We start from the raw sequence: 17,636 nt of genomic DNA on the forward strand, positions 1-17,636 counted from the left end.
AGAGGAAAGGATGCGCAGTAATGGGTTTAAACTACAAGTACAACGATATAGGCTAGATAACAGGGGGGAAAATTTCACAGTCAGAGTAGTTCAGCAGTGGAATAGGCTGCCTAAGGAGGTGGTGAGCTCCCCCTCACTGGCAGTCTTCAAGCAAAGGTTGGATACACACTTTTCTTGGATGCTATAGGATGCTTTGGGCTGATCCTGCGTTGAGCAGAGGGTTGGACTAGATGGCCTGTATGGCCCCTTCCAACTCTATGATTCTATGATTCTATGGTTAGAGGGGATACTTATTAAATTTGCAGATGCTACTAAACTGGGAGGGGTAGCAAACACAACAGAAGACAGACTCAGAATACAGGATGATCTTGGTAGGCTCGAGTACTGGTCTAAACTGAATAAAATGAAATTCAATAAGGACAATTGTAAAGTTCTGCATTTAGGTAGGAAAAACCATCTACAACAATATAGAATGGGGGAGACTTCTCTTGGCACTAGTATGTGTGAAAAGGATCTAGGAGTCTTAGTAGACCATACATTGAACACGAATCAGCAGTGTGACTCAGTGGCTAAAAAGACAAATGGGGTTTTGGGCTGTATCAAACGGAGTATCGTGCCCAGATCACAGGAGGTGCTAGTACTGCTTTACTCTGCTCTGGTTCGGCCTCACTTGGAGTACTGTGTTCAGTTTTGGGCATCCCAGTTGAAGAGGGATGTTGACAAACTGCAACGTGTCCAGAGGAGGGCAACAAAAATGGTGAGGTGTTTGAAGACCAAGACGTATGAAGAAAGGTTGGGGGAGCATGAAGACTGAGAGGGGATCTGATAACCATCTTCAAGTATTTAAAAGGGTGCCATATGGAGGATGGAGCAAAATTGTTCGTTTTTGCCCCAGAGGGACAGACCAGAACGAAAGGGATGAAATTAATTCAAAATAAATTCCATCTAAACCACCGGAAGAAGTTCCTGACAGTTAGAGTGCTTTCTCAGTGGAACAGGCTTCCTAGGTAGGTGGGAGGTTTTCCATCTTTGGAAATTTTTAAACAGAGGCTAGATAGCCATCTGACGGAGAGGCTGATTCTGTGAAGATTCAAGGAGGTGGCAGGTTACAGTGTCAGCAATAGGTTGTGGGCGTCCTGCATAGAATCATAGAATCATAGAGTTGGAAGGGGCCAGACAGGCCATCTAGTCCAACCCCCTGCTCAACGCAGGATCAGCCCTAAGCATCCTAAAGCATCCAAGAAAAGTGTGTATCCAACCTCTGCTTGAAGACTGCCAGTGAGGGGGAGCTCACCACCTCCTTAGGCAGCCTATTCCACTGCTGAACTACTCTGACTGTGAAAATTTTTTTCCTGATATCTAGCCCGTATCGTTGTACTTGAAGTTTAAACCCATTACTGCGTGTCCTCTCCTCTGCAGCCAACAAAAACAGCATCCTGCCCTCCTCCAAGTGACAACCTTTCAAATACTTAAAGAGGGCTATCATGTCCCCTCTCAACCTCCTTTTCTCCAGGCTGAACATTCCCAAGTCCCTCAACCTATCTTCATAGGGCTTGGTCCCTTGTCCCCAAATCATTTTCGTTGCTCTCCTCTGTACCCTTTCAATTTTATCTACTTCCTTCTTGAAGTGAGGCCTCCAGAACTGCACACAGTACTCCAAGTGTGGTCTGACCAGTGCCGTATACAATGGGACTATGACATCTTGTGATTTTGATGTGATGCCTCTGTTGATACAGCCCAAAATGGCATTTGCCTTTTTTACCGCTGCATCACACTGCCTGTTCATGTTTAGTTTACAATCCACAAGTACCCCAAGGTCTTGTTCACACACAGTGTTACCTAGAAGCATATCCCCCATCCAGTAGGCATGCTTTTCATTTTTCTGACCCAGATGCAGAACTTCACACTTATCTTTATTAAATTGCATCTTGTTCTCATTTGCCCATTTTTCCATTGTGTTCAGATCTCATTGAACTCTGTCTCTATCTTCCGGAGTATTTGCCATTCCTCCCAATTTGGTGTCATCTGCAAACTTGATGAGTACTCCCTCTACCCCCTCATCTAGATCATTAATAAATATGTTAAAAAGTACCGGGCCAAGCACCGAGCCCTGAGGTACCCCGCTACTCACCTCTCTCCAGTCTGATGATACACCATTGACAACAACTCTTTGAGTGCGGTTCTCTAACCAATTCCCTATCCACCTGACTATCTGAAAATCCAGATTGCAGTCCTTCAATTTATCCATCAGAACATCATGGGAAACCTTGTCAAAAGCTTTACTAAAATCCAAGTAAATGACATCAACTGAATTTCCCCGATCCAGCAAACCTGTTACTTGGTCAAAAAAGGAAACCAGGTTGGTCTGACAGGACCTGTTGGAGACAAATCCATGCTGACTTCCTTGGATCACCAAATTGTCCTCCAGATGTTTGCAGATTGCTCCCTTTAATATCTGCTCCTTTATCTTCCCCACAACAGAGGTCAGACTCACTGGTCTGTAGTTTCCCGGGTCATCCTTCCTCCCTTTTTTGAAGATCGGAATAACATTTGCTCTCTTCCAGTCCTCCGGGACATCTCCAGTCCTTAAAGAGGTTCCGAAGATGATGGACAAAGGCTGTGCAAGTTCTCTGGAAAGTTCTTTGAGTACTCTCGGGTGCATTTCATCCGGACCAGGGGATTTGAACTCATCCAGTGCAGCTAAATGCCTCTCGACAACCTCTCTATCCATGTTAACCTGCCACCCAGACACTGTCCTTTGGCTACGGCCATCTCTAGTTGTGCCTAAACACTTTGACCTGTGGGAAAAACAGATGTAAAATAGGCACTAAGCCTTTCTGCTTTCTCTGCATCTTCCGTTAGAGTTTGTCCATCCGCACCCAACAGTGGGCCTATTGCCTCCTTTACTTTACGTTTGCTCCTCACATAACTGAAAAATCTTTTCTTGTTACAATGGGCTTCCCTGGCCAATCTTAGCTCACTCTCAGCTATGGCCTTTCTGATGATTGATCTACAGTGCCTAGTAATCTGTAGGTACTCTTCTTTAGAGCTCTGTCCTTCCCTCCATTTCCTGAACATTTTCCTTTTCTTTCTTAGTTCCTCTTGAAGTTCTCTGTTCATCCAAATAGGCTTCTTAGAGCTTCTGCAGTGTTTTTGTCTTTCTGGGATAGTCATTGATTGAGCATGCAATAGCTTCTGTTTGAGTAGCGCCCACCCTTCACATGCTCCCTTCCCTTCCAGCATTCTCGTCCATGGTATGACACTCATCATGTCTCTGAGTTTATTAAAGTTTGCCCTACAAAAATCCAACATCCGCGTCTGGCTACAAGCTTCCTTAGCTCCCCATCTCAAAAGGAATTCTATGAGGACATGATCACTTTCCCCTAGGGTCCCCAACTCCTTCACCTCATCCACCAACTCTTGCCTGTTGGTCAGTATTAAGTCCAGTATGGCTGAACCTCTTGTGGGTTCATCTACCATTTGATAAATGAAATTGTCAGCCAGGCAGGTCAGAAACTTGCATGACTGAGGACGCTTCGCAGAGTTTGTTTCCCAGCACACATCTGGGAAATTGAAGTCACCCATGATGACAAGGTCCTGTCGCTTGGATATTTTCTCAAGCTGCTCACAAAGTGCAGCATCCACATCCTCTCATTGGTCAGGCGCTCGGTAGCAGACACCAACCACCACACTGTTGGTTTTCCCCTCGCTTATTTTCACCCAGATGCTTTCCACTGTAGATATGCTCTCCTTCACTAGAATTTCCTGACAGGTAAGCCCTTTCCTCACATACAGTGCCACTCCTCCACCTCTTCGATCTATTCTGTTTTTTCTGAACAGTTCATATCCATCCACCATTACACCATTACATTCCCTGCATGGTGCAGGGAGTTGGACTAGATGACCCAGGAGGTCCTTCCAACTCTATAATTCTAAGATTCTAAGTGAAAGCAGTTACCTTGTTTCTATTGACCTTTGCAGGTTTGGGCAGGAAATTGTCACAAGTGGGTATGTTGCTGCCGATGGACATGCTCACTGCATCTCCCCTTTGCTCTACCAGACAGGCATGGTTAGCCTGGAGGTTTCCAGCGATGGTGGGCAAACCTTTCCTCGCTCAAGCATGTGGTTCTCAGGTGATGTATTGATTCATATTCCTTTTCTAATATACATTCTTCTGCTGCATCTTCTTCCTCCAAGAATAAAATAGAGATTCTCGTCAAGACAGTGAAAGAAGAACAAGAGTGGATGGAAGCAATAATTGAGGGTGCACCCGCCTACTTAGCTGCTATGATCTGTGGGTTTCCATCCATGGTTGGGGAGGGGGAGGCAGTCCCATCTGAGCACAAAGGAAACCCTTCCTTCTTTACATTAGAGTGAGGGGTAGAGAGTTCAGTGATTTAAGAGCTCAGGGTTCCCTGCAGGCCTCACTACCAAAACTGCTCCTTTGCTTGCCAAGGACTAGGAAATAATTATAGCAGCTTTGTTTAACAATGCAGATCACCACAGCAAAGTTGCATCTTCAGAGAAAAGCACCTTGATGAATGAAACTAAGTGGCAATACTATGGCACTCCAGGGACTGGGGGAAGACTGACTGTGACATGGAACAACCAGACACTTCAAGCCAGTCATGTCAACATAGAACTCTGGGGATATCAGGAAACAGGTAATTCTGCACCACAGCTCCTCATGCGGCAAGCAAACCATTCCTAACAAATGAGCTCCAGTTGATTCTGGAGTTGTAAGTTTTACAAAGGACAAAAAACTGAGTAGGGGCTGCTGTGTATGAGAGGGTGTGGGAGTATCTCGAGTTCTACTGCATAACTTTGTCGTAAAACTTCAGGAATCATGACAACAGTGGCGAGGGAGGCAAAGTCGTGGTGAGGGTCACCTGGATGTGTGTTCTCCCCCTGCAAAGGAAGATGGAGAGGGCTTGAGTGGAAGGAAAGAGTGTTGACACAACCACACAGGCACGCCAAGGGAGGCTGCTGAGATATTTCTGCTACTACAATTGACTGTAAGAAGGAGATCCAACACATTTATGGGAAAGAGGGTCTCTCAGCATCCATGAGTTGCAGTTCCTGCTGGCCTCCATATCCTTTGCACAGCAAACTGTGGAGAAACAGACCCCCTTTATGTCCATTTTTTCTTCTTTATTTTTGATCGCTTTATGGCATGAGTGCATTATTGTGCATGCTCATATCACTAGGGGAGGCATGACAGGAGGTGGAGCCACCCACTCTCCTGAGAAAATGCAAAACACATGCTGCATCTCAGTCCTGACCCGTGGTGGGAGTAAACCCCAGATGCCGAAAGCCAGTTGCAAATTCTACATTTAGAATCTGATGCGATGAAAACTCTCCAACAAATCATAACTGTGGAATCATTCCCAGACTCTTCAGACTTTCCTCCTAGAGAAGGTGCTCCAACTCCCTAATAATCTTGCTTACTCTCCTCCTTACTTTTTCCAGCTCTGTAAGGTCCTTCTTTAAGATACAGTGACCACTGGACACTGTATTCTAAATGAGGTCATATCAGGGCATTACAATATCGGCCATTTTATTTGCAATCCCTATCCTAATATTCCCTAACATAGAGTTTGCCCTATTCACCATTGCAGACACTTACCTAATTTCTGGCTCCCAGAAAGTGCAACATAATCAGTTTTATCCATACTGTAACACAGTGGTCCCCAACCTGCGGGCACCGGGCCGCGAAGGCCATGGCGCCGGGCCGCAGCTCCCTCTCCCCGCCCCCCCCCCCCCCGCAGTAAAAAACTTCCCAGGCTGCAAGCTTGTGGCCTGGGAAGCTTCTTACTGCGGGAGGGCGGGGAGAGGGAATCAGGGCCGGGCCGCGCATCGCCCTGCCAGTCCCCAGCCTCAGAAAGGTTGGGGACCACTGCTGTAACACTCTCTAGTCACTGGTCTATATTCTGAGGCAGGACCCTAGCTGGGTTTTTGTGTTAGTACGTCCTGTGTCTTTTGCATTTGCAAGGCACCATTTGCGCTGTATCTGTAAGGAGAGCCAAAAGAGCTCTGCGCTCCACCGCCACCAACTGGCTAATGGTCCCTGGCCCTAAAGAAGTCCGCCTGGTCTCGACCAGGGCCAGAGCATTCTCTGTCCTGGCCCCCAACTAGTGAGATCAGGGCCCTGCTGGAGCTTAAAAAGTCCCGCAGGGCCTGCAAAAAGGAGCTCTTCTGCCAGGCATTTAGTTGAGACCAGGCACAACCAACAGCGAATGAAGGGCCCCCGCTCTCCCCCCTTCCTCCCGGAACTCCACCAGAGCGCTCTGGACCTGTTGTGCCATTGCACTGTTGCACTGTTGTACTGTTATATTATATTGTTATACTGTTATATTATACTGTTATACTGTTACAACCACTGTTATTAATATTATTGTATGATTATTAATGAAGATTGTTTCATGTATGGTTCATAAGTTCAATGTAAACCACCCTGAGCCTCTGGGGAGGGTGGTATATAAATATAATAAATAGATAAATAGGTAAAGGTAAAGGTAAAGGTATCCCCTGTGCAAGCACCGAGTCATGTCTGACCCTTGGGGTGACGCCCTCTAGCGTTTTCTTGGCAGACTCAATACGGGGTGGTTTGCCAGTGCCTTCCCCAGTCATGACCGTTTACCCCCCAGCAATCTGGGTACTCATTTTACCGACCTCGGAAGGATGGAAGGCTGAGTCAACCTTGAGCCGGCTGCTGGGATTGAACTCCCAGCCTTATGGGCAAAGCTTTCAGACGGCTGCCTTACCACTCTGCGCCACAAGAGGCTCTTAGATAAATAGATAAATAGATAAATAAATAGATAGATAAATAGATAAATAGATAAATAGATAAATAGATAAGTTGCTTTCCCCTGATATATCAATTACCTTGAGGGATTTACATTTCTTTCTTGCAACAACCTTGCAATGTAAGCCCAGCTATAATTATTGTGTGGTGGAAATTCTGGAGTTTTTGGAAGGATTTTGAATTTCTATGATAAAAATGGAAGAAAATCTATGTGGCTGCTGTTCAGAATGCCACACTAGATACTCCTCTCCTTACCCATCCTATAAATTCTTTTGACAACAATGAGCAGTTCTCCATTTGAACTCAGTGCTGGTCTTCTTTGCTCTCTGACATTCTGTGTCCAAGTTAGATGGACATCTGGTATTTTTTTAAGCCAAACACATTTCTCTTTCTCTTGCCACCCCTCTCCAAATGCCCACCTTGCTGTGAGGCTGGAATGGCTGCAAGCCATTTCTGTGGTCCATTTTGTTTCCCTCTATTTGGAAGGGGGTGGGGAGTGAAATGGACTGCTAAAATGGCTGATGGCCATTTAAGCCTAGCAGCTTGACAAGTCCACCCAGCAGCTCTTTGGTTTAAATTGTTAACCCTAACCATTTAGACCTTCTGTTTTGCTTCCCCTCCTTTACAATCTGAGGGCAGCAAAAGGGACTTCTGAAATGGCTTACAGCTGCTCCAGCCATTTCTCCAGGATCTGATTGGGGAGGGGCCATCTCTCCCAGGCCATCTCAGATCCAGACCGATAGCCAGAAAATTTTTGAGGGGCAATTTTTCTGTTAAGTGGCGGTGAGCAGGATTCACCCTGGGTTGCAAACCTCTAGGCAAGGGCTGGATACCTCTTAGCATGGTGTTTTTCTGATCAGACTGGGGTGCTCCCTCTACTCTGGCTTCCTTGCCCAGAAGCATGGTGATGCTCAGCCCACATGAGGCACTCCCACGTCTCCCATTCCACTCAGATCCTAAGGATACCAAGGCATTTGAATGGATCTCAGTCCCACTGGCATTCTTCAAGTAGCTGCTGGACAGATCCTTATCCTGGATGCTTATCCTGCACTGAGCAGGGGAAGGACTACATGGCAGGTATTCTGTATGCCTCAGCAGGTATTCTGTATGCCAAACCTTGGAGTAAACTCTGGCGCAGAGACATTTAAATGGATCCTGGTCCCTTTAAATGTCTCAGAGCCAAAAGCATTCTGTATTCCCAAATATTTTCTGGTACCCAGTATCAGTACTGGGATCCAGGAATATTGGAAAATAGTTATATTTTTGGTTCCATATACCCAATCTGAAAAATACCAGGGCTTTTTGCACATTCCTAGTCTGAGTGGACTAATTTTCACTTTCCCTTGACAGGCGAGCCTTACTCTGAGAACTGGGCTGCAGAATGGAAATATCTGTACACTCTGACAAAAAACTTTCCCAACACAGGCACGTTTTCTTTTCTACCAGCCCCTTCTGCACTCCACAGTGCCTGGGAACTGGGGGTCCTGAGGATTACATCCAGTGGCTGTTTGGAGGGGCAGAGGTCAGTGACCAGCACTCTGGATGACCACCCTGGTCTGTGTCTTTTCTGCTAGCCACAGCCAGCAGACAGCGTACTGAAAGAGGAAAGGCTCAAGTGGGGCATTTTTATTGACCATTCCCTGCTTCTAATGGGCACAAAATCTCCTTTCACTTGATCCACCCCTGCCAATGGCTCTCTGAATTGATCTGCTTTAAGCAGGAAGGAGCCCACTACCAGAGCATTATGGAACGTATTGAAATATCTTCCCTGCAGTTGCAGCCAACTGCTCCTCATTCCCTGTTGCTTCCAGTAGCGTTTTACCATCCTCACTATGTTGGCTGCAATTCCTAACTTAATCTGAGCCCATGCCAAGGCTCAGGGATGCCATTCCAGTTTTTGAGGAAGGTGCATCTCTTGCTGAGACCTGACTCAGCAGAAGTGGCTTCCAGTATTGCAGTAGACATGCTGGTCCACCTTCAAGCCCTAGGGACCATATCCAGACTGGATTCCAGTCTGTTTCCAGCATAATTCAACATTCTAGTGTTGACCTTTAAAACACTATATTGTTTAGGACTGACATATCTGAAGGCCAGCCTACTCTCTTGCAAAGCTTTCTAAGTGCTCTGGTTATCCTGTGAAGTGGCCCTGCTGTGGGTGCCTCTGCTTTCTGTGATAAACAGGTAGGAAGCCAGGAGACCAGCTTCTCAGTCTGTTGCTGCCTCCTGCTGGCAAGTAAAAGTTTTGTTTTGTTTTGTTTTGTCTGGCATGCCTTCAGTAATCCCTCCTTCCTGCCCTGCCCAATGCTTTAATTGTTGTTTTAATGCAGTTTACCCTTGGTTTTAATCATTTTAGTCTGAATGTTTTTTGTGATTTTATTGCATATGCTTTTAATTTATTAGCTGCCTTGGTATTCTTTAATAAAAATGAATAATTTCGCTCTCTTTTCTGATCCCCCACCTCAGCAATGTGGCAGCCATTTGGAGCTCAGAGCATGCCTTGGCTTGGCACCTGGAAGACGCCTTCAGGGAAGATTCGGCTGCATGGGCAACTGCCAAGTGTCATGCCTGGGATGTGCAAGAGGCAGGCCTGCCAGGTTTCCTGGCAGAGATTCTGGACTGCCCTTGCACTTTGGCACAGGCCAGGGCAGACACAGGTCGATTCCATGTAGGTTGCTGATAATACCAATGCCCCCCACTCCCTCCCTGTATGGCCACCATATGTGGTGCTAGTGCCTTCAGAATTCAAGACAAATCTTGACGGAGGTCCAACCTCCAGGTGACGTTACAGAAGTGTATATATGGCTAATACTGAGGGCAGTATAGAATTAAAAGAATAAAATACATTTGGCTCTAAGAAGCAGACACCTGGTGGGTCAAAAGGCTTCAGTATTGCAGTGGGGAGGGGCGTGAGTAACTTTTCTTTAATTGGAAACCATTTTCAGAGCTACTTTAAGCCTGGGCAGAGCACAAAAGAGGCATTATACCAGAATTAGTGCTTTTCTAGGCAAGTGAGCCACGGAGTTAACATCTTTTTATTCCATTTCTTTGAATCATAGAATCATAGAGTTGGAAGGGGCCATACAGGCCATCAACCCCCTGCTCAATGCAGGATCAGCCCTAAGCATCCTAAAGCATCCAAGAAAAGTGTGTATCTAGCCTTTGCTTGAAGACTGCCAGTGAAGTCTTGAAGTGAAGACTGCTTTCTTCCATAATGAGGACCCTGAGCAGCTTGCATGGTTTTCCTCTCCTCCATTTTATCTACATACCAACCCTATGAGGTAGGCTTGGCTGAGAGCATGTGACTAGTCCCAGGTCACCAGATTAGCTTCTGGGCCAGAATGGTGATTTGAACCCAATCATTTCAGGTGTAGTCTGATAATCACTGCTCCATATCAGTCTTTGCCTCCAAGCCCCAGTCTGCCCCAAGCCTGGCAGTAAGGCCTCTTGGGAGAGCTCAGCCCAGCCCATCAGCTTGTTTCTAAATAGCCAGGTGCAATGGCAGGGGAACAGGGAACTGTCCCATCAAGAGATGCAATGCAAATTATCTAGGTGAGCAACAAAACAATGTAGAACTGCAGTGCTCAAGCTGACAGTAAGCCATTCTTGAAGGTTCCACTCTGCCCCTGACCAACATCGCCTCTCTCTTTTTCAGACAGATTATGGCTGTGACATGGAAAAGGGAAGCGTGTGTACTTACCACCCAGGAGCGGTGCACTGTGTGAGGAGTATTCAGGCCAGGTAAGGTGTTCATTTCCACATTGGGTCCAACTGCTTATGCCTGAAACACATGATTCTCTTGGAGAAGAAAATCTGTAGGTGTGATGCATATCAGCTGCTGCTGCTCAGACAGCCCTCTCCCATTCTCTTTCTCTCCCCAATCAGCCCAAGCTATGCTGCTGGGCAGCAGTGCTGCTATGATGCTACTGGAGTGCAGGTCCTCACCGGAGATTCTGTTGGGGGAAGCACACCTGATCGTGGGCATGACTGGGGGTCTCCTCCTTATAAAAAGCCCCCCCGCATTCCTGGCTTTTCCCATTGGATGTATGATGTCCTCAGCTTCTACTACTGTTGCTTGTGGTCTGACAACTGCTCCTACTACTTCAAGCACCGCCCCTCCAGTGGCTGCAGGCAATACCACCCCCCAAGAGCAGGTATATAGTTCCCCTACTTTTAACAATTCCTTTCCAACCAGGACCAAAATCTCAGTGTGGGGGTTGGTCAAAGCAAAGCAAAAAGGGCTGAAGTGTGAGTCCTCAATGGTACTGCTGTCACCAACCCCCTTCCATTATCCAGTCAGCCAGAGTCCAAGGAGCAAAGTCTCAAGCCCTCCTGGAACTAAGGCCACCCTTGAAGGATAGGACATATTCAAGGTGAGTTTCCCAAACAATTACTCTGGTAGCCGCAGCCATAAAGGGTCAGAATACTGGCTTAAGACTGAAGTCTCCTGAATTCAAGAACTCCTTAAGAATAAATTAAAGTTATATATTTAAAATAATTCAGAAGTAGTGAAAGCAGAGCAGTGGATAGTGAGGATAAAAATAACAAAGGCTGACAGTCTGTCTAAGGTCTTTTATGGACAACAGCAGACTGAGGTTTTCAAGGTTCCAAGCTTCAAAGTCCAATACAAAGTTTCCAGCCGACAAGACTCACCAAAGAAAGTAGCAGGAAAACCCAAACACAAGGTCAGCCTCAGCAAAATGCCTACAGCAGTGGCCAGGAACCCACCACCATGGCATGGGTTGTTACACAATGGCTTACAGCTGTGACTTGTGGCAATGGCATAACACAAAGAATTAGAACCTTTACTTTATGGCCAGTGTTGGCCTGATTCTAATTAGCCCACCAGGTGCCAGGCAAATGATGTAACCCAACCACCAGACCCATTGCTCTGACCTTTCAAAGGGGCCTGTCAGTTCACCAGATACTCTGTAGGTGTTCAAGTGAACAAACACCACAATCTCAGGCACTGAGATGGAGTGCCCCTTCCCTATCTCATGTCCTTGGAGCTACCTTGGAATGACCAGCAGCTGGGTTATCTCCCATTTCTCTTATAGAATCATAGAGTTGGAAGGGGCCATACAGGCCATCTAGTCCAACCCCCTGCTCAATGCAGGCTCAGCCCAAAGCATCCTAAAGCATCTTATTGATGTCTCTGAATCTTCTAATAGCTTGCTTTATTTCAGAGGAAAATAACTTTCTTTTGCAAGGTCTCTTTACTAGGCTAAAAGCATTGAATCAAACTTTAAGACTTCAATAAGAAACTGCATAGGGAAACCCTTTTCTTGGCATAGCTTCCTTCTGTAGGCTTCCAGCTGGGCAAATGTACCTGGTTGTGGTATTTCTAAAAGTGGGTATCAGACACTTCCAATGTGTAATGTGGTGCAATTTCTGAAGCAAATATTTCACAATGAAAAATAGCTTTCATCCTGTCCCAAAAATAAGGTGGAATTGATGCTTTTTTTTGCTATGTCCCCCCCCACCCCCCACCTTAGTTACTGCCTCACCCATCTGTCTTTAGCATTCTATACTTGGCTTTACAGCTTCTGCTTTTGGAGATCCTCATTTTATCACCTTTGATGGCACACATTTCACATTCAACGGCCTTGGTGAATACACGTTGTTAGAATCCGACCTCACTTCCCTGAGAGTGCAAGGGAGAACCCGCCAAACATCCCAAAATGGTAATGTTGGTGCAGCTACTATTACATTATGTTCCACTTGCTTTATATTTTGACAACAGGAAGGAATTAAGAAGCCCTATTTATTATTTTATTTATCATTTGGTATGTGTGGCATAGCCAGGAGATTCCAAGATTGTCTGGCAAAGGACTTTTGGTGGTGGTTTTGCCATTTCCTGCCTCTGCGTCATGATGATCCCCATGTGTTCTTTGGAAGCTTCTCATGCCAATACTAAGAGGCCCTTATCAATGTCAATGGAAAGTTACCCCTAAAGTTTAAAGCTGCAACAATGGATTTCAAAACAAAAATGAGGGTCATGGGTTTGAGTCCCTGCTCCACCATATGCAGTCAACTGGGAGACTTTGGGCCTGTCACAGTTCTCTTAGAGCTCTTTCAGCTCCACCTACCTCTCAGGATATCTGTAATAGGGAGATGTAGTGGTGGCCAGCTTGGTGTGGTAGTTAGGAGTGCGGACTTCTAATCTGGCGAGCTGGGTTCGATTCCCCCACATGCAACCAGCTGTGTGACCTTGGGCTCGCCACAGCACTGATAAAGCTGTTTTGACAGAGCAGTAATATCAGGGCTCACTCAGCCTCCCTCACAGGGTGTCTGTTGTGGGGAGAGGAAAGGGAAGGCAATTAGAAGCCGCTTTGAGGCTCCTTTGGGTAGAGAAAAGCAGCATAGAACAACTAACTCTTCTTCTTCTAAATTACGCTGAGACTCCTTCAGGTAGTAAAAAGTATGGCACACATACAAAAAACCCAACTCTTTTGCTTCTTCAGTTCTGATAATTAAATCTCAAAAAAGACTTTGCACAGTGGGAAAAGTACAAAGGAGGGCAACCAAAATGATTAGGGAACAGAGGAAAAGCTGAAGAGACTGGGACTTTTCAGTTTACAAAAGAGACAACAAAGGGGGAATATCACATTATAAAATCATAGAATCATAGAATCATAGAGTTGGAAGGGGCCATACAGGCCATCTAGTCCAACCCCCTGCTCAACGCAGGATCAGCCCAAAGCATCCTAAAGCATCCAAGAAAAAGAAAATCATATATATCATATATTTTTAAATCATATATACTTTTATGAAATTATATACCTGTACACAGAATAGAGCACTTGAGGGCATCTAAAGAAACTGATGGCGGGTAGATTCTCAGAGTTAGCAGCTTTCCACAGGGCCTGCAAGATGGAGCTCTTCTGCCAGGTGTATGGTTGAGGCTGGGTTTGAGGCCGGAGTTACTGTCAGAGGATCCTCTAGAGCAGCTGTCCCCAACCCCTGGTCTGGGGACCGGTCCCGGTCCGTGAATCAGTCGGTACTGGGCTGCGGCTCCTCCTCTTCCTCCTTCCCAGCTGCTGCCTTGGGGGCTGCCCTGCCACTCTGCCGCCAGCTCACCTTTGGTGCTCTCCGGCGACCGCCATGGCTGGGGCTCCCCCTTGGCATGGCACTGCTCTGCTGCTGCTGGCAGCGCCCCCCAGTGGGCGGCAGGAAGTCAGGGGCGCCAGCAGGGACTCAGGCAATGGCAATGTCCCTCAGCAAAAGACTACCCCTCCTTGGGCCTCAGTAAAATTGCCAAGCGTTGACTGGGACCCGGTGATAAAAAGGTGGGCAACTTGGCTGTATGTGTTCACTGAGTTGCACACCGGTGCCTGCACCTCCCCCCCATGGCATGGTGCTGGCTGCATGGGCATGGAATGGCCAGTTTGGATGCCACCGTGCCCAATCCTAATCAGAACCCTCACTTCTAATGGAAGAGCTCCCTTGACTGCAAGCTGAACAGGGGATGGAGAGTTAATTCCAGTATACTGTCAGCTTTTAATGTGTCACGTTTTTTTAGGGGTTGCATTGTTTTTATTGTTATTGTAAACCATAGAATTATAGAGTTGGAAGGGGCCTTCTTGAAGTGAGGCCTCCAGAACTGCACACAGTACTCCAGGTGTGGTCTGACCAGTGCCGTATACAATGGGACTATGACATCTTGCGATTATGATGTGATGCCCCTGTTGATGCAGCACAAAATGACATTTGCCTTTTTTACCGCTGCACCACACTGCCTGCTCATGTTTAGTTTACAATCCACAAGTACCCCAAGGTCTCGTTCACACACAGTGTTACCTAGAAGCGTACCCCCCATCCAGTAGGCATGCTTTTCATTTTTCTGACCCAGATGCAGAACTTCACACTTATCTTTATTAAATTGCATCTTGTTCTCATTTGCCCATTTTTCCATTGTGTTCAGATCTTGTTGAATTCTGTCTCTATCTTCCAGAGTATTTGCCAGTCCTCCCAATTTGGTGTCATCTGCAAACTTGATGAGTAGTCCCTCCACCCCCTCATCTAGATCATTAATAAATATGTTAAAAAGTACCCGTCCGAGCACCGAGCCCTGAGGTACCCTGCTACTCACCTCTCTCCAGTCTGATGAAGCAAGTCTTTGACAGTGGCAGTATACAAGGCCAAAATTAAATAAATATTTTAATCTTGTGATCCATGCAACAGTGATCCATGCAGCAGTCACCTCCAGGTTAGACTTCTATAACTATTCAGGACTACCCTTGAGACTACTCCAGAATCTCCCAAATGGTCCAAAATGCAGCTGCTCGGCTCCTGACAAGAGCCCCATGTAGAGCATATATTACACCTGTGCTTTCCTAGATGCAGTTGCTTCAGATTGAATCCATTTCAAGGTTTTGACTCTTACATTCAAGGCACTAAATTGTCTGAGACCCCATATCTTCAGGAGTGACTCCTCCTCTATACCACCCAAAGAACATGGGTGCAGAGTCAGTTCCATGTAGGAGAGCCAGTTTGGTATAGAGATCATTAAGAATGTTAGCCTCTGAACTGGGGAATTGGGTTTGATTCCCCACTCCTCTCCCTCCACATACAGCCCTTACTACCTTCAGGTAGGAAGAAGTGGGGTACAAAAACCCAGCTCTTCTTCTTCTTCTGGTGAGGGGAACTCAAAGGTGTTTGCAGAATGGAACCCAAACAGTAGCCCTTCTGCAATCAAGAGAACTGGGAGTGGGTGGAAGTGCTGCCAGGAGAGACAACCAATAATTCAGCATTCTCAGTGTGAACATGTTGACATTGGTTTTCAATTAATTTGTCTTTTTGTATTCTATATGATCTTTAGTATGATTCTTTTACTATTTAATTATATATTTACAATAGTTTAGAAAATTGAGAAATATTCCCAGGGATTTGGCATGCTATACTCATTTTTGTAAATGTCTCCTAGGAAGTGAAGCCAAGGTGACGGGCTTCTCTGCTATTGCTATGCAGGAGAACAACTCAGATGTGGTTGAGATGCGCATTCCAGAATATTCTTTGAGCACCTTGGAGGTACTGTTGAATCACCATGCTCTCAACTTCTCTGAGCAAATGTGGATGGACCCAAAAGGTAGGGCAACTTAAAAGACTGCAGCAACAAATCAGTAAACAAAACCTACAGAAATTAAAGAGAGGCAATGCAAATCTGGTAAAGGAGCCCTGTGGGGCTCGAGGGAAGAGCCTGGGGCTTGGGCATGGAAAATCCCACACCTGATTCCTATTGGATCACCATGTAGTTCTCTGAATAGTCTTGGCTAAATATCATCTCTTGGTTAAAATAAACAGATCTAGGATGGTGGAACGTACTATACAAATGTCAGATGAACTGAATCTCAGAACTGAGCAAATGGACTGCAGGAGTACAAATGAAAAGATGAGGTGCACAAAGAACATGAGTAATGGCGAACAAAAGGAAACAGGATTTGAACATTATTAAATCTGCTAAGTCCATTGAAATCCAATGGCACTTGAAATGTATTTATTTTTAAGGAAATCTTTAAGAGTCTTGCCACGAATAAGTACCACAAAGAAAGAAGCTTCTGAACTGTTCGGAATGATTGGTAGCCTTGGCTCCAGGAATAAGTATGCAGAAAGGCATGTTACAAAAGCCAAAAACATGATGTAGACAAAGAAGGAAAATGATAAGGAAGGAAGGGCTAAGTATCTTGTATGTCGTTCTGACTGAACAATACTAGCTTAGCTATGCAGGTCCTTTTCAACGTCACAAGACTAACCTGAATAAATGTGCCCAGGATTGGGGCATATTTAGGCATATATAGGCTGCTATTCAGTCTCAAGGGACTTCCAAGGGACATATGAAGTCTAAAGGCCAGGATGGTATAAGATCACATTGAGAATAAAATTGTGTGGCTAGGATTATTGCCTCAGACTGTGGTTTTTTAAAAGCAGTTATTCTGCTTTTCTATGATTCTATGATTCTATGATTCTATGATTCTATGATTCTATGATTCTATGATTCTATCATTCTATGATTCTATCATTCTATCATTCTATCATTCTATCATTCTATCATTCTATTCTGGAGGTGAGAGTAGGGGAGTACTATTCCCATATCAGTCCACCCACAGTGTGAAAGAAACATGTGCAAAGGCCTGGCCATGTCTGAAGCAGAGAGGCAGGCAGACTCTACTTGAGTCCACAGTTGTCTAGATTAAGGATGGGCACAAACCGAACCATGAAGCAAAACTTGTCATGAATTTTGCCCTGTTCATGGTTTGCAAACCAAAGTTGATAACAGGTCTACCGTCACAAACTTCCACAAATGTTTAAAGAAGTTTGTGGCTGTTTGTGGATAGACCAGAATAAAGGTAAAGGTAAAGGTATCCCCTGTGCAAGCACCGGGTCATGTGTGACCCTTGGGGTGACGCCCTCTAGCGTTTTCTTGGCAGACTCAATACGGGGTGGTTTGCCAGTGCCTTCCCCAGTCATTACCCCAGTCATTACCAAACCAGAATACAAGGGTTTAAATCCCAGCTTTCTATTATTTGCAAAAACAGCTAAGTTGGGGATAGCAGCCTGCTTCCCGCTGCTCAGCTGTTTAGAATCATAGAATCAGAGAGTTGGAAGGGGCCATACAGGCCATCTAGTCCAACCCTCTGCTCAATGCAGGATCAGCCCTAAGCATCCTATAGCATCCAAGAAAAGTGTGTATCCAACCTTTGCTTGAAGACTGCCAGTGAGGGGGAGCTCACCACCTCCTTAGGCAGCCTATTCCACTGCTGAACTAGAATAATAGAATCATAGAGTTGGAAGGGGCCATACAGGCCATCTAGTCCAACCCCCTGCTCAACGCAGG

General features: G+C 45.8%; 1 protein-coding gene across 2 annotated transcripts in view; it reads left to right on the top strand.

The window, feature by feature from the left end:
* Positions 1-17,636, top strand: part of SUSD2 (sushi domain containing 2) — a 41,531-nt gene that overhangs the window by 5,664 nt on the left and 18,231 nt on the right. For both annotated transcript variants that reach the window (XM_077303313.1, XM_077303312.1), the window contains exons 3-10: positions 3,982-4,133; positions 4,497-4,664; positions 8,156-8,327; positions 9,269-9,470; positions 10,458-10,543; positions 10,688-10,956; positions 12,346-12,486; positions 15,729-15,890. In XM_077303313.1, the coding sequence (XP_077159428.1) occupies positions 3,982-4,133; positions 4,497-4,664; positions 8,156-8,327; positions 9,269-9,470; positions 10,458-10,543; positions 10,688-10,956; positions 12,346-12,486; positions 15,729-15,890 (1,352 nt within the window). The remainder of the gene's footprint in view (positions 1-3,981; positions 4,134-4,496; positions 4,665-8,155; positions 8,328-9,268; positions 9,471-10,457; positions 10,544-10,687; positions 10,957-12,345; positions 12,487-15,728; positions 15,891-17,636) is intronic.

The sequence above is a fragment of the Paroedura picta genome, chromosome 11 (genome assembly GCF_049243985.1).
Source record: "Paroedura picta isolate Pp20150507F chromosome 11, Ppicta_v3.0, whole genome shotgun sequence".
NCBI classification, from domain to species: Eukaryota; Metazoa; Chordata; class Lepidosauria; order Squamata; family Gekkonidae; genus Paroedura; species Paroedura picta.